The following is a 25,616-nucleotide window of genomic DNA, read 5'->3' as shown; positions in this document are numbered from 1 at the left end:
GACGAAGCTGTTTAAATAATATGCTTGGATATGATGTCCTGTGTGTGTGTGTGCTTGCGCACGTTCATGTGTATACCCGTCTCTGCGTGAGTGTATGTGTGTGTGCCTGTCTCTCTGCGTGTGTGCGAGTGTGTATCTGTGTGTGTGGGACCTACCTCAATGCTAGAGCTCATGGTCGGGTCCCTGACGGTGGGGTCCCTGGTGGTGGGGTCCCTGGTGGAGGGGTCCCTGGCGGTGGGGTCCCTGGCGGTGGGGTCCCTGGCGGTGGGGTCCCTGGCGGTGGGGTCCCTGGCATTGGCTCCAAGCTCCTCCCTGGGCATCTGTCTCATGAACCTCTTGTTGACGATCTTGGTGACACTGTCGTTCCCCACCAGCGAGGCCCCAGAGAGGCATTCTGGCTTAGGCTCATCCGTGGCCCCCAACTCCCTCTGCCCTCTCTCCCCTCCCCCAGGCATGGGCGTCCCGGTCCGACCGCATACGTTCCTCAAGAATTCCTGTAAGGGACCGTATTTCTGGGCTCCGGTGTCGGGGGCGGGGCCAGAGGGCTTCCCTGCTGCCTGGCGGGCTGGGCTGACCCCCGGCTCACTCTTCCATAGGGACTCCACACTGCCTGAGTGCTCCACCACACTGAACAGGCTGGACAGGCCGTCGTTGAGGCCACTGAGCACGGGGCTGTCCCTGGTGGTGGTGGAGCGGGCCCAGGCCGAGCCGCTGGAGGTCGAGGAGCGCTGGTGCAGGTTCCACAGGCTGCGATCCCGGGAGGAAGCCGAGGACGACCCCACTCCGTCCAACTTGGAGGAGGAGGCGGAGATGCGGCGCTGAAGCTTGGGGGAGCCGTACTTGGGCGAGCAGCAGGGCCTGTCGATGCGGCTGTGCACCTTATCCAGGGACGAGGAGATGTGGCGTGAGCGGGCCGAGGCCAGTGAGGACGAGGGCCGGGGGGACCAGGAGGACTTGGTGTGGAGGCCCCCAACCCCCCGAGACCCGAGCCCGTCCGTCTGCAGTCCCACACTCACAAACTGGGCTGTCTGGGTGGAGCGGCTAGACACCCCCACCGTCTGGCTGCCCGCGTCCTTGCTGCACTTCCTCTCCAGAGAGCTGGAGCGGATGGCCTGGCGCACGCAGTTGGTCATCTCCTTCATGTCGTCCGAGAGGTTGGCAGAGATCTCCAGGCCGTGGAAGGGCGCCACTCCCGCGCCACCGCTGCTGTTCTCTAGAAGTTCCCTGTGCTGCTCGGACAGAGAGCTCAGCCACTGGTCGTAGGACGAAGAGGAGGAGGCAAACGAGGAAGAGGGAGGCTGGCCCTCCGGGGCCCCAGCGTCTGACGGAGTTGAAGCCCGGGACAGGTGGCCTTGCTGCGCTTGAGGTTTGTCCTGCTTCTCCTTAGCTAGCCGGCTCTCCATACGGCGCATGGTAGGGGGGCTGTAGTAGATGCGGATACCGGTCTTGTCAGGGGCCGTGTAGCTCCTCTGGATGCTCCCCAGGCCCAGGAAACTACTGGGAGAGCTGGGGCAGTCCCACGTCTTGAAGGGGGCATTACCCTGCTCCATCATAGCCACCTCATTGGTCAGGTACTTCCAGTTCTTCCTGGTGAGGTCACCCAGGTCTGTGTGGGCTAGAAGGGGAGGGGCCTGGGTGTTGGGCTGGTCCTTCTCTCCCTCCTCATTGGCTGTCCCGTTGACCTCCTGACCCGGAAGGAAAGGACAGGCCTCCAGCAGACCCTCCAACTCTGGCATGGACGGGATGGATTTGGTCCTGGGTGGAGAAAAATGACATCACTAAACATTTTTCATGATAACTGAAATGTAGAGTTTTGAATACATTCAAAGCCAATGTTACCTTGGTAAATTGCTTCCATTTGTAACAGCGTCTGTTGCAGTTTCCCTTTCGGAGGTGTTTTTTTCGTGCAGAGACTGTAAGGGAGAGAAACAAGGAGAGGTTTTAAGTTGCCGGCCCAGCCAGGCTGTTAGGTTTTATAGGTAGTGTTTAATGGAGGACATGATGAGGATGTGGGCATCATGAAGGAGATACAGTATCTCTCCCTGACAGAGGGCTCGCTGTCCAAGTAGTGACGCTGACTTAGGACCGTTCAGCTCACAGGGAGATGAGCTCACACACACACAACCATTTCCTCTCAGAGGGGAGGGAGGAAAGAGGGGGGGGGGGGAAGAAGAGGAAGGATGGGAGGAAGGCTCATTGGAATCCTACAGTACATGACTGCTGTCTACTTCATGAAGGAAAGGGAACAACTTGTTTGTTTTTTTAAACAGGTTTTGTTTTCAGGGCGTTTTGAAGCACAGTGAACAAAACCAACAGCAGTGCTGCGACAGATTGGAGGAAATAGTAGAGAGAGAAATAGTAGAGAGAGAAAGAGGCATCTGTCTGAAATAATGACATGTCCTCTTGTGTGCTTGGCCTCAAGTGCTACGTTTCCTGTACAATTTTCTGCCACAATGAGTATCGGAGCGAGAGAGAGAGAGACCTATTTTCCAAGACCAGCCAGTCAGTTTGGGATAGACTGGATGACAGGCACAGGTAATGAGGCTGGGCTGGTAGTAGGGCCAGTCAGACTATACCATGCACGAGCGTGCTCACACACACACACACACACACACACACACACACACACACACACACACACACACACACACACACACACACACACACACACACACACACACACACACACACACACACACACACACACACACACACACACACACACACACACACACACACACACACACACACACACACACACACGCGTCCAGTGTGGTTAGACCACGCAGCAGACACACTCCTGTTCAGCAGCATGCTGTCTGTCCATGCATTCCTGTACTGGCCAGTCATCCACCCACAGTGAAAGTTCTATGGAAAACGCTACACCTATAGTCATAGAGTTCAGGAATGCATACAAGCCCACAATTACCTACCCGTGACAACCTCTCTTTCCACCCCATCAAAATACCACCCGAGGAAGGAAAACGAGGATAGTCATTAGATGTCACAAGGATATTCCGTGTCACTCTCAGTATTCATGGCTAAGTGTCCCTCCCTCAATATACATGGCTAAGCCTGGACTATGCTAGAATAGAATAGAACAGAAGCTAGAGTAGAGGCTCTGAGGTGCAAAAAAATCTAGTTACCATCTTGTTCTGTAGCCTCTGCTCCCACTGGCCCCTCTCCTGACTGAAGTGCTCCAGAAGCTCCAGCTTCTCGCGGCTCCAGTTCCTCTCGCCCGTCTGAAGCTGCTTGGTCAGGTCCATGACGGCGGCGTACGAGTCGGCCAGGAGGTGCGGGTACTCCTCACGCTCCCTCTTCAGGGTCATCTTCAGGTCGGGAGGTCCTTGGGGGTCCTTCTCTCCCCCGGCCAGCACAGCTTGGCCCAACTTGCTCTCCAGCTGGAAGGGGGTGGCGGAGAGAGTGGATTGGGTGAGGTTCATGAACATGACGAATTATGAGAGGTGTAGTGCGATTGGTGCAAAAGGTCTGGTTCCATGCATTTCTGAACAGCTAAATTAGATGTAGGCCTACAGCTGATGAAATGCCCAATTGCAGAAAAACGTCTTGAATTCCACTCTCTCTCACTGATTTACACTCTTTTTTTCTCTCTCTTTCTCTCTTTTTTTCTGTCTGGTCTCTGAGAACAACTGTTAGTGTTTATCTGAATTAGTGATGTGAGGGCTGAGGGTCATGACATATTATGTGGATGAAGGGCGCTGGGTGGCGGGCGGGTTGACGAAAGAGAAAACGATGCATAAAAAAAATCTAAATGTCAGCATCGCTAATGTGAATATCTAAACAGACTTTATTTGCTCTTTAGTATTTCTCCCTCTATACAACCAGTTACGGAGCTATGAGAAAAGCCCTATGAGGAACGACGGCAGATGCTTTGTGTGTCTGTAACAATTTGAACAAGGCATCCCTTGTTTCTGAGGCGGAAGAGAAAACAGACAGAAAACCTGGAAACTCAGTCACATGAAAGAGACGACAGCTGAAGACGCCCGCACTACGTTTCTCCCCTCGTCCTCTTTTCCTCCTCTCTCCACCTCTCCCTCCTCTCCAATCCCCCCCCATTAGAATGAATCAAGCAGTGCTTCAAGGAGGCGATTGCTCTTTATATTTTTTACGAGTCTGTCTCGTTTCTTTCTTGCATTAGAGCTCACAGCTTTCGGCGGAGGGAGCCCCATCAATCGCTACGGTAGGGACGACTGCGGGTTCCGGCCTTATATAGTGCTAATGGAGTCTGGGCGGCCTATTGGATGACTACGCCATTCGTCTCCGACGGCGACGGAGCGTTGATCTCATGTGATGATGAATATCCCTAATGAGTTTTATTGGTGAGGCGTTGCGGGGCTGTGACTTAATGGTTGTCTGGAGGTTTATAGCACAAAGAAAGACATTTGCTTTGAACGCTCCCATTTCACCCCAGATTCCCCCCAAAATCCACTGTAGACAGACTTCCTTCGTGGGTTTTCTGTAGGCATCTGTAGGCATTAGGCCCTAAGCCTGGTTCCACAGTGCAACAGCTGCCGGTGCCATGCCACGTTGCCAGGATGGCATCCTACTGATGTGGTTGGCAGAGCAGATCAGGGAGAAATTGGTCCCAGCTGTGCCATCCAGTTCTTGGGCACCAGACCAGTGGGTCTACACAAGACAAGGGCAGCAGTAACAGCATAGTTTATAGAGTGAAGGGGGCATTGTAGAAGTGTGTGTCTGTGTCTGTGTCTGTGTCTGTGTGTGTACAAGCGCGCGGGCATGCATGACTCTCAGGGTGGGGCAGCAGATGACGAATGAGTTTCTCCAAAAAGAAGAAAAGCAAAGTCACCTGTCAGCCCTTTCAGATGACAAATGATCCCAGACCTGTGGGGGAAAGAGAGCCAACGTTTTGATTATGGCCATGATTCACACAGGTGACGCCATTTTAAAGTGTTCCAACTGAATTACTACTCTGGCATTTGGGTCTTCCGGTGTGTTCACAAACAGAACACAAATCAGGACGTTAATTAACCCAAGGCTACAGCATGTGACCCCCTCCTGCAGTCCATGTAGGGCCTTATTTAAATCAGGAAATATCAATGAGAAAGAAGTCAGTTGTATCAAATTTAATAAAGGTCTAGAACTATAGCGCAAGAAGCCCCTTTTACTCTCTCCCAGTCCCTATCCCCCCTTTTCCCCCCTCTCCCTATCCCCCTTTTACCCTCTCTCCCTCGCCCCATTTTTCCCTCTCTCCCTTTCTCCCTATCCCCCTTTTCCCCTCTCCCTCTCGCCTCCCCTTTTTTCCCCTCTCCCTATCCCTCTCTTCCTATCCCCTTTTCCCCTCTCTCCCTATCCCCTTTTCCCCCTCTCCCTATCCCCCTTTTACCCTCTCTCCCTATCCCCCCCCCCTTATCCCCCTTTTACCCTCTCTCCCTATCCCCCTTTTACCCTCTCTCCCCTATCCCCCATTTTTCCCTCTCTCCCTATCCCCCTCCCTCTCCCTATCCCCCTTTCCCCTACCCCCTCGCCCGCCCCCATTTTTTCCCTCTCTCCCTCCCTATCCCCCTTTTCCCCTCGCCCCCTTTTTCCCCTCTCTCCCTCTCTTCCTATCCCCTTTTCCCCTCTCTCCCTATCCCCCTTTTCCCCTCTCCCTCCCCTATCCCCCTTTCCCCTCCCCTCCCTCTTCCTAGCCCCTTTTTCCCCTCTCTCCCTAGCCCCCTTTTCCCCTCTCTCCCTAGCCCCTTTTTCCCCTCTTCCCTAGCCCCCTTTTTCCTCTCTCCCTAGCCCCCTTTTTCCCCTCTCTCCCAGACACACAACACATTACTACTGTCATGGAGGAGAGAAACAAAAGCCTCTACGGGGGATTCGTGAGGAGGAGGGAGGATGGAGAAGACCTGGCCCGGCCCACTCCTCCATGGCTGTAAATTGTGACCCAGTTATGGTGTTGAGTGGTTGTGGTGGTTTCACCAGGTGGGGATCCCCCACCATTTACATGTGCCCTTTCAGAGCTGTGGAGGAGGGACCGCAGGGGGAGGGAACAGTCTGACAGGACCAATGAACTCTCTCTCTCTCTCTCTCTCTCTCTCTCTCTCTCTCTCTCTCTCTCTCTCTCTCTCTCTCTCTCTCTCTCTCTCTCTCTCTCTCTCTCTCTCTCTCTCTCTCTCTCTCTCTCTCTCTCTCTCTCTCTCTCTCTCTCTCTCTCTCTCTCTCTCTCTTATCTCATCTTGCTGTAATCTAGTGGCCTGTCTCAAAGCATGTTAGTTTTTTTATTTTTCTCCTTCTGTTTCCCCCCTGGTCTGATATTATATATTATCTTGCTGTAATCTAGTGGCCTGTCTCAAAGCATGTTAGTTTAAGTCATTGCGGAGGCTGCTGTTATGAGAACGTCTCAGGCTGGCAGCCGTCTGGATATTAAACTCATCTCTCACTGCCAGATACACACACACACACACACACAGTGAACGGCGGTCTGAGGGCAAAGCAGACAGCCAGACGGAACACCAGACAAATAGATTGGTACAAATCCACCACCTCAGGATATGAGCAATTTCAAGCCATTCGTTACTCTGAGCATTGGTGATGAAATGAATACCCCAGTGACTGATTCATACTGATCCGTAACACAATCCTCCACATCTTCGGCAGCTTTCTCCAGTGAGTAGATTGTAACAAATGGCAGGTCATGTCATCCTTCATGAACGGGTAACTTGATCTGTGTACAGCTTCACTGCGTGCTCTCCTGCACGCTAAATGGATAGCTATAGTTCCACTATAAAACCTCACTTCAACGGCCTTACAAATCAATGGCTTTGCCCCAGACATCCAGGTAGCCAAAAGGAGAAACGATTGTAGCTATAGAATATCTGACCGATCTGGCATTAATCTACACTAAAGTAATGACTCTACCGTCTAACAGGGAGAGGCCGTAACCCTGGTGACTAGAGTCCTACTATCTGTCCTCTCTCTCCAGTAGTCTGTGTGATACCAGGGTGCTAAAAGACCTGATGAATTACTGCCCTCCCAGGGGAGGCTTTACGCTAAGCCTAGATAATGGTCTGTAAGCTACATAATAACCTGGCTTCTACAATAGCCCAAATAACACCTGATGGTTGAGGGTTTTTAGATGGTTTTTAGGTCAACTTTAGAGAAGAAAGGGTTCCAAAAGGGTTCTTCGGCTGTCCCCGTAGGAGAACCCTTTTTGGTTCCATTTATAACCCTCCTCTGTAGAAAGGGTTCTACATGGAACCCAAAAGGGTTCTAATCGGCAGCCAAAAAAGCTTTCTTCAAAGGGTTCTCCTATGGGGACTGCCGAAGAACACTTTTAGGTTCTAGACAGCACCTTCTATTTCTAAGCGTGTAGGTTCAAAACTACGCGTTTCAATAGAGTCGCTGACACAATACCACGTCAGTCACATTGAGTGCACCTACAGTCAAGTTTCCATTTGAGTAATTCTATTTTAATGCCAGGTATTTCCAGTAGGTGTTCTGGTCTTACCTGGGTGATGAGGCTCTTGAGCTCTGTCCTCTCCACTTCCCAGGAGGCCTTGGCGCGGGCAAACTGCTGGGTGAGTTCCTGTGAGCCCTGGCGCTCCTCTCGCAGCTCTCCGCTCAGATCCTGGAGCGCTCCCTTCAGGTCCGCCAGAGTGCTGCTCACGCCACTCGTCTAGGCCACGGACAGGATAGAGAATCAGTGAAGGACCTCGTCGATATTGCCTAAAAAGACCTCTAACATATTGCCTGCTTTAATGCCACCTTTTCCCGTGTTAACCCTGTGTGTCCTGTACCTGTTTGTAGCTCTTCTCCAGCAGGCAGAGCTCCTTGGAGATGCTGGGGCTGAGGGGCTGCTCCTCTGCGGCGGCCATCTTGTTGTCTCCCTGGTGGGCGGCCAGACTCTCCTCCTCCAACAGCAGGTACAGGTCCTTCAGACTGTTCACCTGTAGGGAAACACACAGCACATTATCTGTCAGTCAGTCAGTTAAACAATTAGTCAGTCATCCAGCCAATCAGCCAGCAAGCCAATCAGCCAGCAAGCCAACCAGCCAGCCAGCCAATCAGCCAGCAAGCCAACCAGCCAGCAAACCAATCAGCCAGCAAACCAACCAACCAATTCTGCCACGACTAAATGACTGATTCAAAAGGAGAAGGTATCAACCAGCCCCGTACCTCCAGGACATCCTTGGCCTCCGAGTCCAGCTTGCGTCCCAGACGCCACTGTTTGAGGAAGCAGCGCAGCTTGAGGCTCAGCAGCAGCAGGGTCTGCTTGAGTTGATGGGATTCCTGCACCATCAGGTTCCTCTCTTGGCTCCAGAACTTCTGTTGCAGCCGCGTCTGCAGACTCAGACTCTGCAGCTGGAAGTCCCTCCGCGTCAGGGCCTTCTGGTGCTCCTCCTGCAGCTGGGGACACACACACACAGGACACAGGCCAGTTAGTGAGGGCTACAGGGACACATTTGTTATTATAAGGGATTCGCTTCGTAGCAGTTGTTTGTGAAGTTTGCTGAGTGGGTGCATGTATGTAATAAACTGTTGTTAAATATATAGTAGCGATACAATACTGTGGGGCACATATTCTGTATTAGCATTGACAGGACGTGACAGTGACAATGCTCTGCGTGGTTTAGCAGGGTTTGTCTGTAGTCACTGTGGTGCCCAGATAGAACAGTATAGAACCTTCTGTAGCTCAGTTGGTAGAGCATGGCGCTTGTAACGCCAGGGTAGGGGTTGTGCCACCCATAGATATAGAACAGTCCGCTAAATGTATATTATTATATTATTATATTAGATATAGAACAGTCGTGTCTCCGTGGTTGTGCCCATAGATATAGAACAGTCGTGTCTCCGTGGTTGTGTCCATAGATATAGACCAGTCGTGTCTCCGTGGTTGTGCCCATAGATATAGAACAGTCGTGTCTCCGTGGTTGTGCCCATAGATATAGAACAGTCGTGTCTCCGTGGTTGTGCCCATAGATATAGAACAGTCGTGTCTCCGTGGTTGTGTCCATAGATATAGAACAGTCGTGTCTCCGTGGTTGTGCCCATAGATATAGACCAGTCGTGTCTCCGTGGTTATGTACCTGTGAGACTGTCTGAGAAGTGCTGTGGGTGTGGTCTCGGTGGGCCTGTCTCTCCAGAGTCAGTTCCTCCTGCGTCCCGTGAGCCGTCTCCCTCGCATCCGACAGAAGGGCCTGCAGCTCACTGATCTGCTGAGGGAAGGGCGGCGGGAGGGAGCGAGGGAGGGAAGGAGGGAGAGAGAGAGAGAGAGAGAGAAGTACACCATTATAGCTAGAGTAAAATACACTACCACTACTAACTGAAAAATATATCCTCCTTTAGATTGTATATCACAACCAACATGTCTCATGTATTGATCATAACTGTTTCCCAACAGGGAACAACAATCCTCGCCTTTTGGTCACTCCCAGCCCGACCCAGCCCCACCATCACCGTTAACCCACTAACTGCGAACTCAAATGGCCTCCTTTATACCGACAGGCACAAGGCCAGCCGCTCGATCCCTTCGTTATCACTCGGCGCCAAAATTAGCCGAAGCGTGTAACATTTGATAGGGTGCGACACTGGGGACGGGGATGTTGGGTGGAAGACTGAGATACCCTGAGGACATTATAATACTCAAGGCTTGTGAGGTTTGAAAATGAAAACTCCATTATTTAATATCCACTGTGTGCATAATGTGCCATGGATATCTGTGCTTAAATGGCGCTTGGCTACTAGTTGCTGCTGTGTTTTGAAGTATAAAGACGGAGACCATTGCGCTTTGTCTTGCGATTCTCTGAGGGCTTTGACAGATAAGTGAAAGTACTGTGTCATTTTTCTTTTCATATGTAAGCTTGACAGGCGTTGCTGGAATCATTTCTTGGTTGTTGTGCAATTCACCCACCACTCGTCTACCCTTATTGTTTATTCTGAGTGAGTAAACTTTCCTGTCAGCGTAAGTCTATGACACTAGCTCACTATTGCCCTGCAAGTAACATAATTGATTTACAACTGATTTTAAAAAAAAAATCAGTTACACCATAACCAGTTTCTGCATATCTCTCTCTCCTTCTCCTCTGCAGCCTCTGTAAGTGACTTCTGACACCTTCAATTCCTCACCAATGGGATTGAGGAGCAAGAGTGAGGGGAGCTCAATTTCAGCTGGGTAGTTTCCTCACACTTCAATGCATATTTTGCCTCGTAGACCAAAAGTGTATGAAGGGCTTACATTTCCCAGGCAAGCCTCAGGCGCAGACTCAGTGTACATAAATGGATAACATGCTGTCAGTTTCCGATGCCCTTCATAGCTTTATGTCCGTCACGCCACGGCCCTGCAGAAGAATCTCCGTTTTAAAGGTAGACTCAGCGATATGACGTAGATGCAGGAAGTTAAAAAACCCCCACAAGGGGTCAATTTCCCCACCAAATAAGAGAGTTAAAGCGCGAGGCTCAAGTTCTCCACTGCTTCGGTGACCTGGCTACCACGCTGTGAACGGCGCGAAGCGAGAATCCGTGAACATGCGTAGATACTGTGTGTGACTGGGTGAGAGCGAAGTGTTGCATCTCGCTGATCTCAAATATCTCTGGTGCTGCTCATGGCAACATCACGTGGATATAGTACCCTTTTTCTAACATTCTGGATAAGAAATGGAGGAGCAGATTGTCATACAGTACATTACTGAGTTATACCCTGAAAGGGTTGGGTGGAGAGAATGAACAGGTCCAAATTCATTAGGCACCAAACAGAAGAAAACGGACTGAAATGGGGAGAGGCTACCTGAACCTGTCCAATAAGAAACGTTCCTTTTCATTTTCCACGGCGCAACGTTTTGAAACCACGTTCCCACATGAGTAGAGCAGTCAACCTGATGGGCCCCAGGTTCCCACCAACACTCCCACATCCACGTCCATACATCAGCCCTGTCTCGCTTCGATTGACGGCCCCGTCTCTACAGGCAGACATAGCACTCAGGCAGTCTGTGTGTGGTAACATCATCAGCCTGGCACGGTGCCACGGTGTGACTGCCTGACAGTCCTGTCCCCTGTCCTTCCCTCCCCGGGCCCGGTCCTGGACTTCTCTGTCCCTGACCTGGCAGCCTAATCACTGGTCACTGAGAGGAGCAGGGTGAATGACAGATGTGTTAAAGCCAACAGTGGTCTGCAATGTTGTAATTACTGAGAGAGACACAGGTTCAATTAATAGGCCTACAGATCTCAAACACATGGCCCGCGGCCAAAAGTGGCCCACAAGCCAATTTAATATGGCCCCCTATGTTGTCATGGTTCATAGTTGTCATCGCCTACTATTATATCATTCTTGATTTCAATGCGTTTTAATTCTGCAGATACAGAGAAATCAACTGAGTTATTGCACCTTTAATAACCAGCCTACTGACAGCAAACAATAAGGTTCTTTAGTTCTCTCAGTATATGAAGAGTGTGGTGTTTTCAGATGACTAACTGATTATGTGCTACAATACAGTCCAGAGAGAAACCTTTCCCTTCATGACTCCCACATTATAAAACCATAATTGTAATATCCTGTAACAGGAGAACAGGCTGTGGCGATTGTGTTTCTCTCTGCTCTTTTCATTGCTTCTGCCGATTCCCCCTCACAGCCCAGGTTTCCAAGGAGACCTATAGAAAGGCCAAACAAACACTGAGCAGCAGACACGTCCTCTCCTCGCCTCAAGATTTGATGTCATGGTGTTTACAGCAGCAGCGCGAATCCAGCCTGATTCACCCACATGTAAGAACGAGGAAAGCAAGCCTAAAGACAGCCTAGACCGCATGTTGGGGCCATCAAGGAATGCCCAGTGTGTGTGTTTTTTATTTTTTGGGGGGGGGGGGGCTAAAGTCACAGGACTAAGGTCGAATCCTACTGAGCCGGCTCTGATGCTAGATGGATGTAACAGGGCGACTTGCAAACTATCACGGACTAAAAAGGGAAACCCAGCCGCGAGCTGCCCAGTGACGCAAGCCTACCAGACAAGCAAAATGCTTTCTATGCAAGCTTCGAGGTAAGCAACACTGAACCATGTATGAGAGCACCAGTTGTTCTGGACGACTGTGTGATCTCGTGCTCTGTAGCCGATGTAAGACCTTTAAACAGGTTAACATTCGCAAGGCTGCGCGGCCAGTCGGAATACCAGGACACTTTCTCAGAGCATGTGCTGACCAGCTGGCAAGTGTCTTCACAGACATTTTATCCCTGACACGGTCTGCAATACCAACTTATTTCAAGCAGACCATGATAGTCCCTGTACCCAAGAACGCCAAGGTAACCTGCCTAAATTACTTTTGCTATGAAACGTTTTGAAAGGCTGGTCATGGCTCACATCAACACCATCATCCCAAACACCCTGGACCCACTCAAATTCGCATACCGCCCAACATATGATGCCATCTCTATTGCACTCCACACTGCCCTCACCCACCTGGACAAAAGCAATACCTAATGTAAGAATGCTGTTCATTGACTACAGCTCAGCATTCAGCACCATAGTACCCTCCAAGCTCATCCCCAAGCTCTGGACCCTGGGAATGAACGCCTCCCTCTGCAACTGGATCCTGGACTTCCTGACGGGCCGCTCCCATGTGGGGAGGGTAGGCAACAACACATCCTCCACACTAATCATCAACACGGAGGCCCCTCAGAGGTGTGTGCTTAGTCCCCTCCTGTACTCTCTGTTCACCCACAACTGTGTGGCCGTGCACGACTCCAACACCATCATCAAGTTTGCTCACGACTCAACGGTTGTAGGACTGATCACCGACGACGATGGGGCAGCCTATGGGGAGGTCAGAGACCTGGCAGTGAGGTGCAAGGACAAGAACCTCTCCCTCAACGTCAGCAAGACAAATGATCTTATTTGTGGACTACAGGAAAAGGAGAGACGAGCACGCCACATCGGTGGGGCTGTAGTGGAGCGGGTCGAGAGTTTCAAGTTCCTTGGTGTCCACATACACACAGTTGTGAAAAGGGCATGACAGTGCCTATTCCCCCTCAGAAAGCTGAAATGATTTGGCAAGAACCCTCAAATTCTCAAGTTCTACAGCTGCACCATTGAGAGCATCTTGACTGGATACATCACCGCTTGGTATGGCAACTGAAGGGCACTCGACCGCAAGGCGCTACAGAGGGTGGTGAGTACGGCCGAGCTCCCCTGCCATCTAGGACCTCTATACCAGGCGGTGTCAGAGGAAGGGCCAAAATATTGTCAAAGACTCCAGTACCCCAAGTCATAGACTCTTCCAGACTTAGTACCAGTGCACCAAGTCTGGAACCAAAATTACCCTGAAATGCTTCTACCCCCAAGCCATATGACTGCTAAATAGCCAATCAAATGACTACCCAGACTACCTACATTGTCCCTTTCTCTTGTACTGACTCTATGCACTCTCCAACACACTACATACAGTTGAAGTCAGAAGCTTAAATACACCTTAGCCAAATACATTTAAACTCAGTTTTTCACAATTCCTGTCATTTAATCCTAGTAAACAATCAAGGTCAGTTAGGTCAGTTAGGGTCACCACTTTATTTTAAGAATGTGACATGTCAGAATAAAGTAGAGTGATTTATTCCAGCTTTTATTTCTTTCATCACATTCCCAGTTGGTCAGAAGTTTACATACACTCAATTAGTATTTGGTAGCATTGCTGGGTCAAACGTTTCGGGAAGCCTTCCACAAGCTTCCCAGAATAAGTTGGATGAATTTTGGCCCATTCCTCCTGACAGAGCTGGTGTAACTGAGTCAGGTTTGTAGGCCTCTTTGCTCGCACACACATTTTCAGTTCTTCCCACAAATGTTCTATGGAATTGAGGTCAGGGCTTTGTGATGGCCACTCCAATACCTTGACTTTGTTGTCTTTAAAGGTATTTTGCCACAACTTTGGAAGTATGCTTGGGGTCATGTCCATTTGGAAGACCCATTTGCGACCAAGCTTTAACTTTCTGACTGATGTCTTGAGATGTTGCTTCAATGTATCCACATCATTTTCTTTCCTCGTGATGCCATCTATTTTGTGAAGTGCACCAGTCCCTCCTGCAGCAAAGCACCCCAACAACATGATGCTGCCACCCCCGTGCTTCACGGTTGGGATGAGGTTCTTTGCCTTGCAAGCCTCCCCCTTTTCTCTCCAAACATAACGATGGTGATTATGACCAAACAGTTCTATTTTTGTTTCATCAGACCAGAGGACATTTCTCCAAAAAATACGATCTTTGTCCCCATGTGCAGTTGCAAACCGTAGTCTGACTTTTTTATGGCGGATTTGGAGCAGTGGCTTCTACCTTGCTGAGCGGCCTTTCAGGTTATGTCGATATAGGACTCGTTTTACTGTGGATATAGATTGTTGTACCTGTTTCCTCCAGCATCTTCACAAGGTCCTTTGCTGATGTTCTGGTATTGATTTGCACTTTTCGCATCAATGTACGTTCATCTCTAGGAGACAGAATGCGTCTCCTTCCTGAGCGGTATGATGGCTGCTTGGTCCCATGGTGTTTATACTTGCATACTATTGTTTGTACAGATGAACGTGGTACTTTCAGGCGTTTGGAAATTGCTCCCAAGGATGAACCAGACTTGTGGAGGTCTACAATTTGTTTTCTGAGGTCTTTTGAGGCTGATTTCTTTTGATTTTCCCCATTGTGTCAAGGAAAGAGGCACTGAGTTTGAAGGTAGGCCTTGAAATACATCCACAGGTACACCTCCAATTGACTTAAATCATGTCAATTAGCCTATCAGAAGCTTCTAAAGCCATGACATAATTTTCTGGAATTTTACAAGCTGTTTAAAGGCACAGTCAATTTAGTGTATGTAAACTTCCGACCCACTGGAATTGTGATACAGTGAATCAGGAGAAATTACTTGTGTCATGCACAAAGTAGATAACTTGTTAACAAGAAATTTGTTCAGTGGTTGAAAAACTCGTTTTAATGACTCCGACCTAAAAGTTCCGACTTCAGCTGTACCACACTCACACATACTCGCACAAACACACTCGTTCACACTCCTCACATATGCTCCTGCTACTGTCTATTATCTACCCCGTTGCTTACTCACTTTAACCCTACCTACTGTATGTGTACATTGCTAACTCAATTACCTCTTACCCTTGCACGTTCTCCCTGAATATAGCCATCTTATTTTTACCTGTTATCGTTATTCGTTATTCACGGGGTATTTATTCCTTGCCATTTTTGTGTATCTTTAACTCTGCATTGTTGTAATAGGACCCTTGAATAAGCATTAAACTGTGTGTCGACACCTGTTGTTCACAAAGCATGTGACAAATACAATTTGATTGGATTTGATTTTGTGGGTGTGTATTTTGACTGTACTGTAGCAGCGACCTACCAGAGCTGTGTCCGTCTCCTGTGTTTCCTGGGTCTGGTTGCGGTCAGTGCGGCTGCCACCCTCCTCCTTCTGACCTTTCGCATCGCGCTCTGATTGGTCCCTAAAGTTGGGCTGCTGCATGCATGCATGGGCAAGTTAATGAAAAACATCAAATAATAATAATAAAAAGAGGGGAAGATGAACAGAGGAGGAAGGGAAGGAAGAGGACGAGGGGAGACGTATTGGGGGGGGGGGTAGTGAATCGAAAACAAAAACAGGACCAAATCAAAGAAGAGATAAAAACAATAGAACCAAAATGAACCTCACAGGACAAAGAAAAGTATGTAAAGCAAAAACAGCTTTTTCAGAGTGGTGTAGGACAGAGTGGAAAACAGAACCAAAACAATGATGAGAAGTGCGAGCAACGGCTGAGGGGGTTGGGGGAGGGGAGGGGAAGGGGTGAAGGAGAGGGGATTACAATAATCAAAAGAGAGGAGAGAGGAAAAGGAAACAAGTGCAGAAAACGGCGGTCACGGTGCCCATGCAGTGAGGGGGGGGGGGGGGGAGATGGAGGGATGGGGGGAGAGATCGGACGGGGTTGGCACTCAGTAGGCCTCTAATGTAGCTTAATTAAAAGCATAGAGCCAACTTTACTAGACTGACTTAAAGTTATATCCTAAACACTTGGCCTAGGTGTGCTGAGCTACCTATAGTAAGTAATAGAGTACAACTACTCAACGAGCAAACCAACCACTATTGATACACGGTTTGCTTCTGTCTTCGTTCTCCTCCATTCTGAACCACACAGGCACGTCCTTGGCCTTTACAACATTCATTATCAGAATAACAGGGTACTCAACAAGTCTAATTCAATGCGCTCTTATTACACCTTTAATAGCCCTACTCGCGCATATACAGTACATTTACATGGCTATGACGATTGCCTCTTGATGTGTGTAAATAGATGGTGGTTTACGGTTTCTAGGATTTCCTTATCACCCTATCATGTCATGGTCATGCAGCACAGCGGTGGCTGCATTTGAGGCCGGAGCTCTATGCAGCATCTATAGCGGGCTGTAAGGCGTCAAAGCAGCATGCGTATCATGTGTACTGGCAGCATTCTGTGCCAGGGAGAAACCATAGTGTGAGCTGGGATGGAGGAGGAGCATTAGTAAGCCGTAACGTGGTTCAAAGAGCAAACAGGACAGAAATAATAGATTTGTTACCCCCCCCCCCCCAAAAAAGAGGATATAAAAATAAAAGGAAAGAAACACGATCGATAATAAAGGAGGGGTGGGAAGAGGAGGAGTAGGGGGGTTTGTTCTTACCTTCTGCTCTGCGGGGATCTCACCCGCCTGGTCGTCTGGAGGGCAGGGGTGAGAGGCAGAGGGTGCACCCACCACAGAGTCCCCAGCCTCGGACAGTAGAGGCAGGGGGGATGCCCCCTCCACCTGTGCCCTCCCTGAGGGGGTGGTGCCTAGGCTCTCAACCCGCTCCACAAAAGCCTGGAGCTGGGTGTGCAGTGCTCGCAGCCTGCCCGTCAGAGCCTCCACCAGGGGAAGATCCTGGAGCTCCGAGGGCTGGGCCTGCTGGCTCTTCTCTGGGACACATGGCTCTGCAGCCTCCCCGGAGGAGATCTTGCGGTAGAGGGAGATGGAAGGGCAGTTGGAGTCGGAGGCAGTCAGCAGCTGGATGGCTGTAGAGATTAGGCGGGCTTGGTCCCTCATGGCTAGCAGGGATTCACGGTCCTTCAGCCCCAGGGGGACAGGAAACCCAGTGGATGTCTTCTTCTCCCTCTCCTCCAGGGGCTCGTTCTCCCCTCCGATGGGGCCCTCGCGGTGAGCCTGGCTGGGGAGGCACTCAGCTGAGTCCCCTGCCTCTGCGTCGGTCTCCAGGGCGGGCCTGGAAGAGCTGTGGTAAGAGGCCAGGTCGCAGCGCTGCAGGTTGGACAGCAACACACGGTTCTCATACTGGAGCTTCTTCACCTTGCCACTCAGATCCCCGATCTGGAGCCTGGCGGCCTGCAGCAGCTCCTCCTGGGGGGCCTCTGTGCTGATCAGAGCCCCCCCACCATGACTGTCCTCCAGGAGAGAGATGGACGAGGAGTCGTCCTGGTCTGGGTCCGATGCCAGCGGCAGCTCCGACTTGTAGCGGTTGATCTCGTTCATCAGCAGCTTGTTCTGCTCCTCCATCTCCAACAGCGAGCGCCGCAGCAGCTCCGCCTCCTCCTCAACAAACTGCAGGTGCCTCTGGAGCTCCATCACGTTCTCCAGACCTCCTCCTCCATGTCCTCCCATGCCGCCGACCCCCAGGCCTGGTGGCAGCTCCTGGCCCTTCATATCGTCCATCTCGGCCCGCAGGCCGCGGTTCTCCACCTCCAGTTCCACAATGCGCCGGCTCAGCAGGTTGGCCTCCTCCTCCACCAGCTTCAGGTGAACTCTGACCTCGGCCTCGCGCGTGTGGGGCGAGTCGTTGACCTCCTCCACGGTGAGCGAGGCGTCTACATCGCCGTACATCGAACGGTACTTGGCCAGCTCCTCCCGCATTTCCTCGCTGTCCTTGGCCATCTTGGTCAGCTTCTTGCACATGAGCGCTGACTCCTCCTTGGCAAAGTGGAGCTGGCACTTGAGGTCAGAACTGTCCTCCTGCTGGCCACATAGACAGGTAGTTAGTGTGTTGTCAGTGTTCCTAACTAACTCACACACAAAAATACAAGATATCTCCAGCTAACATATCACAGAGAGAAAGATTATGAGGCCAAAATGACAAATGAAAAAAAGTGAATTGTTTCTTCCCGTTAACATAATAGCTTGAACTCATCTGACATCCTCATGGTAACCCCAGCAAATAGTTAGACCAATGCAAAGTTATTTTTTTAGGCAAAGTGGGGTAGGTGGATGCGACAACGGGAAGTCATGCACGCTATATTACAGTGATATGAAATGTGTGGTGGCTGGGGGCACTTAGGGACATTGGTGTATTTATAACAGACAGAAGCCATTTTGAATATTAAACCCACATTTATTTTGCAGAGGCTATTATTCAGATTCCCTTCCATTTATTATTTAACCAAGCGGCCCAAAATGATCCAGGCCCATTAAATAATACTTTGTGTTGTGTGATTTATTGGCTATAGACTATTTGCCAGAACATTAAACACAGTCTGGAGAGGGTTTATACTATTTACAGTATGTTTGCACTCCAATATTATAATATTAAGCATGAACCTCATCCCCACAGGAATGAAGGACGAGAGAGAGAGGCTTTTGACGTCCTCATTATACTAAAAACACCACACCCCCTCCCCCTCCCCATACACACACATTGTGTACCACCACAACCTCAACGCGAGAGAAAGAGGAGAGAGGAGAGAGAGAGGAATGTGCGCAAAAGCTTGATCTGCTATTGTCAAACGTTGCGCTAACTTGGAAGTGTATCATCTCCTTCCCAGGTCGCAAAAGTGAGAACAATCAGTTTAACTGTCTCTGTAAGTCTGGGTTACCTGGGGAGACAGCTTCTTCTCTGGCTTGTTGTTTGGCCGAGCGCCTCGCTTCTTCAGAGAGTTCTGAAAATAGAGGGAAACACATATAGTGACAATAATTAGTATCAATCAGTCAACAAATCAAATGAACCAAGTGCTTTCACAGTAACCCAGCCTAGGTCCTAGACCCCCAAAAGAGCATGCAGCAGCACATTGGCCAAGGCGTTATACAACATAATAATAATACTACCAATCTCCAAGCCTTCTCCCCCGCCACTCGCTCACCCAACTTGCCCCTGTCGCCCCCTTCACCCCTGCCACTTTACCCAAGTTTATCATCACCATGGAGATGTTAATCCCCACAGTGACACTGATAGGGGTGTGAAGCTACAGTTGACCGCATTCCTGCTATGTAAACAGAGAGGAAGGGGTGGCGGGGGGGAGAGGGAGACAGAGATATAGAAAGAAAGAAAGAAAGAAAGAAAGAAAGAGAAAGCTGAAGAGAGGAAGATAGTAAACTGAGATGAGACCATAAAGAGAGAAAAGGAACAGCGTTGCTAACGATAGCTAGCCCCTCCCGTAGGTCACCTGGGCTTCAGTTAAATCCTAATAAATCCTAATTCCTACCAGAGTGCAGAGAGACACAAACACACACACACACACAGACAGACAGACAGACGCGCTGCAGTACAAGCTTATCTCGCCAAGGCGTTTCCATGGAAACTGGCTACTTTCTCCGCACTGAGCTGGCTGGTGAAAAAGGCAGGGATATCCACAGTCCATTCTGCTGTGTTTTATTAAATCAAGCTGAAAACAAACAAGACCCTGCTACCACAGTACAGTATAGAGCCTTTAACACAGTGGACACATACGTACAGTATGCACACACACACACACAACATCCAGAACCAATTCCCCCCCAGTGCAAAAAAATCCAGCTAGAGAGCAGAGTAACTAGATTGGATTTAAAGCGGTGCCGGTACAGCATAAAGAGATGCATCCAATCCTCAACCCTCATTTTGCCTTTGCTGACAATGTCAGTTCAGCTTGTTGCTGGTGGCTGAGAACCTTTAAATGGTGCTAAACTTCAAGGTAGAATCAATGGAGAGATACTGGAAGTATTGATCCCTGCCAAGTATCGCCCAACCGTGGGACACTTTTTTCATTTTGTTTTGACCATTGGTTTCGACAGTCCAGCTGTAACAGGGATGTCGTGGTGCCACTGTGACATGGCAGGCTTACACCATTTGAACACAGAGCTAAACCCCAATACCCACTCATCTATAAAACCCCTATAAGATACAAACATCTCACATCAATTTTTTTCTGTCCCCCTTACCTATTTTGTTATCTCCAGGGGTGTGGCGGTTATTATCATGCAAAAGACTGCCGGTCTCACCGTAATTGACTGTTCATTAAGACCTGTTATGGCTAGACGTTCCGCTAACTTCCAGTGAAATTACGGAGCCCGGAATTCAACTTAAATTATTAGAAATATTTAACTTTCATAAAATCACAGTGCAATACACCAAAATAAAGCTGACCTTTTTGTTAATAATATAATAATAATAATATATGCCATTTAGCAGACGCTTTTATCCAAAGCGACTTACAGTCATGTGTGCATACATTCTACGTATGGGTGGTCCCGGGGATCGAACCCACTACCCTGGCGTTACGTTAATCCAGCCACCGTGTCAGATTCCAAAAAGGCTTTACGGCGAAAGCAAACCAAGCGATTATCTGAAGACAGCGCCCCATCATACAAACACATCATATTTCAACCAAGCAGGTGCGACACGAAAGTCAGAAATAACGATATAATTCATGCCTTACCTTTGAAGATATTCTTCTGTTGGCACTCCAATATGTCCCAGAAACATCACAAATGGTAATTTTGTTCAATAAATTATTTCTTTATATCCCCAAAATGTCAATTTATTTGGCGCGTTTGATTTCAGAAATACACTGGTCCCAACTCGCCCAACATGACTACAAATGATCTAATAAGTTACCTGTAAACTTGGTCCAAACATTTCAAACAACTTTTCTAATCCAACTTTAGGTATCCTAAAACGTAAATAATCGATCAAATTTAAGACGGAATATACTGCGTTCAATAGCGGATAAAATCAAAGTGGAGTGAGCTCCAGGTCGCGCGCACCAAACAAAAGAGTCCACTTGGCTTGACACTTAAAGTACAGCCGTACTTCTTCATTTCTCAAAGGAAAAACATCAACCAATTTCTAAAGACTGTTGACATCTAGTGGAAGCCATAGGAACTGCAACCATGTGCCTCATAAATCTAGTTTCCCATCAATAAAAAACACAGTGACCTCATCTTTTTTGAATTTTTTGGACCACTAGCCTACCTGCTGCCCCTAGTCTCAATGAAATCTTGTCTTTACTAATATGTAAAATTTGTTTAGATTTATAATGGCCCATTATCAGGCTCGGGCTCCCGAGTGGTGCAGTGGTCTAAGGCACTGCATCTCAGTGCAAGAGACATCACTGCAGTCCCTGGTTTGAATCCAGGCTGCATCACATCTGACCGTGATTGGGGAGTACCATAGGGCGGTGCACAACTTGCACAGCGTCGTCCGGGGTAGACCATCATTGTAAATGAACATCTGTTCTTAACTGACTTGCCTAGTTAAATAAAAAATCATGCACTCAAATAACAAATTGGAGGCTGCACACTTTCCCACCAGTCCATTCTATAGGCTACTTCGGTTTTACAGAGGAGCTGTGCTTAATATGATCAGCCGAGAAATAAATACAACAACACTTATTTCACTCCATTCACAACCACTGTTTGAAGAGTATGTTCTCGCAGCGCGACAGCTGATATGCCATAGGCTCTCCAACCCTGTCCCTGCAGCTACCCAGTGCTTCATTTGGGGAACCAAGTGAAATCTGTTCGGGAACATCGATAGTAACATGTTTTTCCCAACTAAACATATCTCACTAAACTGTTGACAGCCCTTCGCGCGCTCTAGAAGGGAATAAAGGAGAGAGAGGAGGAGATGGAAACGCACGGTGCTGAGATATTCTGTAGCTAAAGGTAATGTGTCACCCAATTAATTATGAAAATATAAAATGACCTATTACTAGGCTATTCTAAATCAAATAGAAATCCGCTAATTGTACTAACTGTAAGCCGCCCTGCACAATCAATGAAACAACAGCATCGCCAAGTTAGACGTTCTCTCCCAGACTCATGAATATACGTTCTGGAGCGTGCAATAAGATAACCAGTCCATTTAGTTTGCATAAAAATACCGTCCACACTCGAAGGCAATTACTCAAATGTGTTTAATTTTGGAGTATAGGCTAGACCAATTATGCACCGAAGACATCTTAAATCAGTTTTGTTGTATGTTTTTCTCCCAGACGTAATATGCATTAGGCTCTGTACAATGTCATTTTAATCCCCCCCTCATAAGCCTATATGTATGGGAGTTAACTCATCTTCACTCCGTCCATTTCGTTGTTAGGCTTTGAAACAACACCCACAACAACCATGTTTTACACTGTTTAAACCTGCTGTTGAACTTCTTTCTTCAAATTGATCATCACAGCAAGGTGATTCTAACAGTGTCACAAGTATGATAGCCATACTGTTTTCATAAGTGTTTGGTGCGATTTTCGATCCCCTATGCATTGATGTCAGAGTGGTTAGAGGGGCAATAGAGCCCTGAGTACCAGGCCATTAGCGACCTGATGGTTGTTAGCAAGTTTGGTACTACCAAAGCATGTCCAGAGTGCATAAAAGGAGATTACCATGACTCAACGGTCACATGGACTTTTACTGCGGTCATGACTCATGACTGCAGGTGTGGCGGTAATACGGTCACCCCAATAGCTGTATCAAATATCAATCATTTTCACACTCAAAAAGGTTTCTCCTACGGGGACAGTCGAAGAACCCTTTTGGAACCTTTAAAAAAAAAAGAGTGTAGGGTGTAATTTGGGACACAGCCTTCCTGCTCTGCAATCTCACACCCACAAAACAAAACCAGACAAAATTCCACCCGCTCTGCCAGGTTGACGTAATCGTCCGGCGCTCTCTGTGCAACAGCTACGTGTCATTCAGAACACAAGGCCACTCACACAAACAATGCAGGGCTGACTCAACCTCAGTAAAACACAGAGGCAGAACCGGGACAACATCAGGGAGATGAGGTTTGAAATGATGTCTCTGTACACTGTAAAAGGGTCACCGTGAATTTAACAGTAGCGCACAGGCTACTGTGAGGCTATCTGTATTTCATATTATAGTACACATACAGTAGTATAAGTACAGTATCAAAGCAAATACTGTGTAAAAAAAAAGTAAACGCTACCATAATCGGAATTAATGAATTAATGGATTAATGAAATTCATTGAGGGGAGGGCTTTGTATTTCACAGTATTTTACTATAATTACAAGGGATTGGTGCCAGCAGATTTGCTGCTATAGTGTTTACACATTATAGAATGTGAATGAATATTTCGTGTTTTATGTCACTTGTACATCTAGAGGCCTTAACAAAAGCTTCCAAACAGGTGGCAAATACAGGGCAAAACAGACCAGAAAGACATGGAAAAATGGTAAACCATTTCAAGTTTAAGAATTCCTGCCACTCCAATCTGTCCCCTATACAGTTTTAATTCATGGGTCTCTATAACCACATAGGAGTGAAAAATGGGTACATCATTCTCACTCACAGGTGCAACAAATATAGCCTCTTACAAGGCATGCCTCAAAATATGTTAATGATCCAGCAACAACAATACCATTCACCCACTAGTGGTCAAAAGGTTTTCAGCCCTCTAAAGATACGGTACGGTACTGTATTCTGTGGAGTGGAATGACAGAGCCATTCAAAATACAGCAATTTTCCCACAATGCAGCATAATTTACAATACGCAGTAAAACATTTGAGTTGTTTTTACTGTTCCAGTGCATGTAAGGTGGTGCCAGTCCAAGTCTGCCTGTGTCATGCCTAAACACACCTGCACAATGCACAGTTAAAGACACACACATGCACACACATACAGATGCGTGCACGCACACACACTCTATCCCCAGCAAAAAAAACATGAGCATTCAACGGCATGTGTCTGTGCTATCTGATAACATGGTTCTGTGTGTGTATGTCAACAGGCTGTAACTCTAGTGGTGTGGGCTGGGTAACCAGAGGCCTGGAGGGGGTAGGTTGGTAGGCTGATCCCTGGCTGGATGTCTCTCTCCTGCGAGAGGGAGGGCGAGACGTGTAGGTCCCCCTTAGACACGTGAAATTGCATTTTCACGAGTAAAATAGCTGTTTTCACACGTCGATGTTAAAAATTCACCCGTTGAAACCATATTTTGACATGTATTACATTTAGAGTTCACATGTTGACGCCACCTTTTCACGTGAGGATAAGAACATGTTTTCACCTCGCATGTGAAATGCCGTTTCAAATGTGACATTTTCGGTATCGCATGTTCAAAACTTTCATGTGGAAATCGGATATGTAGTTTCACGTGGAAAACATTCACATGTGAAAAGCTCATTTTCACATGTGGAATTGCAAGTTCACGTGTGAAAAAACATTCCGTTTCATGTGAAAAACTTCCACATGATTGTTTTTCACAACCGAGCTTGCAATTCCACATGTGAAAGAGAAAATCGCATTGGCAAGTTTCATGTTTAAGAAAACATAAATAATGTTATGGTGTGAAAAGATGGTGTTAGCATGTTGCATTAGCAATGTTTCCAACGGAAATGAGGGTGACCACATCTTAAAAAGCCCAAGACGGGAACGATTTAGCGGGAAAATCTGTGAAACAAAGGATAGACTAACTTTTTTTAAGGGGCAGGTTCATAAATGCTGCAAATAGATCAAATTTGTTTTGATCAGTCATGGAAATAAAAGCGATGAAAACATGTTTGATCGTAATTTAAAAAGATGGAGTACAAAGCCATGGGATGAAAAATACCGGAGTTTTGGCGCATGTACTGCCGACTAGTGCTAGCTAACGCTACCTAGCAATTAAAAAAAAAATCTAGTAGATAATTCTATTAAAAAAATTACAAATGGATATTTGGGGTCACAGTATCAATATAATATTGTCCAAAATAATGTTGCAATATTCACAGATTTCCCCCATCACTAGTTATTATATGGTGCAATCCTCTAGTGAGCGAGTTACTTTTGTGACATCAATATTAAACAAAACTTCTGAAGTCGAGAACACAATTCTTAGTATGGCAAACAGAAAGAATGATATCGAAAGCAAAACATAAACCTTAAAAGTCTTGATGGCAAAACAAAATATTGCAAGAAGATAATTCAAATCTGTGAGAACAAATGAACGTAAATGGATGCAAAAATAGTTTTCCGTAAAAACATTTTGTGTAACGCTATTAAATAGAAACGCCTCCCTCTTTCCTGCAATTTTCCCTCTATTTGGTTATATTACCCTTTGGCCTTTGCTTTCACTGCCTTTGTTTGGCACGTTCATTCCAGCAGCAGAGCACCCGGTATCCCACTGCTGGTTTGCCTCTGAAGCTAAAGGACTATTTAGGCCCTGGTTGGTCCCTAGATGGGACACAGGAAGTATGGAAAAAATGCACACGTGGGGGGAAATAACATTCACATGATATGTTCACAAGGGTGTTGAAAAACCATGTGTTTTTTTGTAGTAAGGCTCCGGCCTGGCCATCATGCCTGCACACTTAAGCCCAGTACCGCTCTGCTTGGCTTTGCCCTACAGTGTAAATCAGGAAACACTTAAGCCCAGTACAGCTCTGCTTGGCTTTGCCCTACAGTGTAAATCAGAAAACACTTA

General features: G+C 47.9%; 1 protein-coding gene across 5 annotated transcripts in view; it reads right to left on the bottom strand.

The window, feature by feature from the left end:
- The window catches only part of LOC124031788 (protein SOGA1-like), a 67,842-nt gene that overhangs the window by 434 nt on the left and 41,792 nt on the right, over positions 1-25,616 (bottom strand). Inside the window, exons 4-13 of one of the 5 annotated variants that reach the window (XM_046343449.1) lie at positions 18,817-18,879; positions 16,643-17,962; positions 15,336-15,449; positions 9,054-9,182; positions 8,143-8,373; positions 7,764-7,913; positions 7,475-7,642; positions 3,147-3,401; positions 1,840-1,913; positions 156-1,755 (exon numbers count right to left, since the gene is read on the bottom strand). In XM_046343449.1, the coding sequence (XP_046199405.1) occupies positions 156-1,755; positions 1,840-1,913; positions 3,147-3,401; positions 7,475-7,642; positions 7,764-7,913; positions 8,143-8,373; positions 9,054-9,182; positions 15,336-15,449; positions 16,643-17,962; positions 18,817-18,879 (4,104 nt within the window). The remainder of the gene's footprint in view (positions 1-155; positions 1,756-1,839; positions 1,914-3,146; positions 3,402-7,474; positions 7,643-7,763; positions 7,914-8,142; positions 8,374-9,053; positions 9,183-15,335; positions 15,450-16,642; positions 17,963-18,816; positions 18,880-25,616) is intronic. The other 4 variants (XM_046343451.1, XM_046343453.1, XM_046343454.1 and 1 more) reach the window with 4 other exon arrangements.

The sequence above is a fragment of the Oncorhynchus gorbuscha genome, linkage group LG03, assembly GCF_021184085.1.
Source record: "Oncorhynchus gorbuscha isolate QuinsamMale2020 ecotype Even-year linkage group LG03, OgorEven_v1.0, whole genome shotgun sequence".
Lineage (NCBI taxonomy): Eukaryota > Metazoa > Chordata > Actinopteri > Salmoniformes > Salmonidae > Oncorhynchus > Oncorhynchus gorbuscha.
Note: the sequence above shows the minus strand (reverse complement) of the source record. Positions and strands in the feature narration are given on the sequence as shown.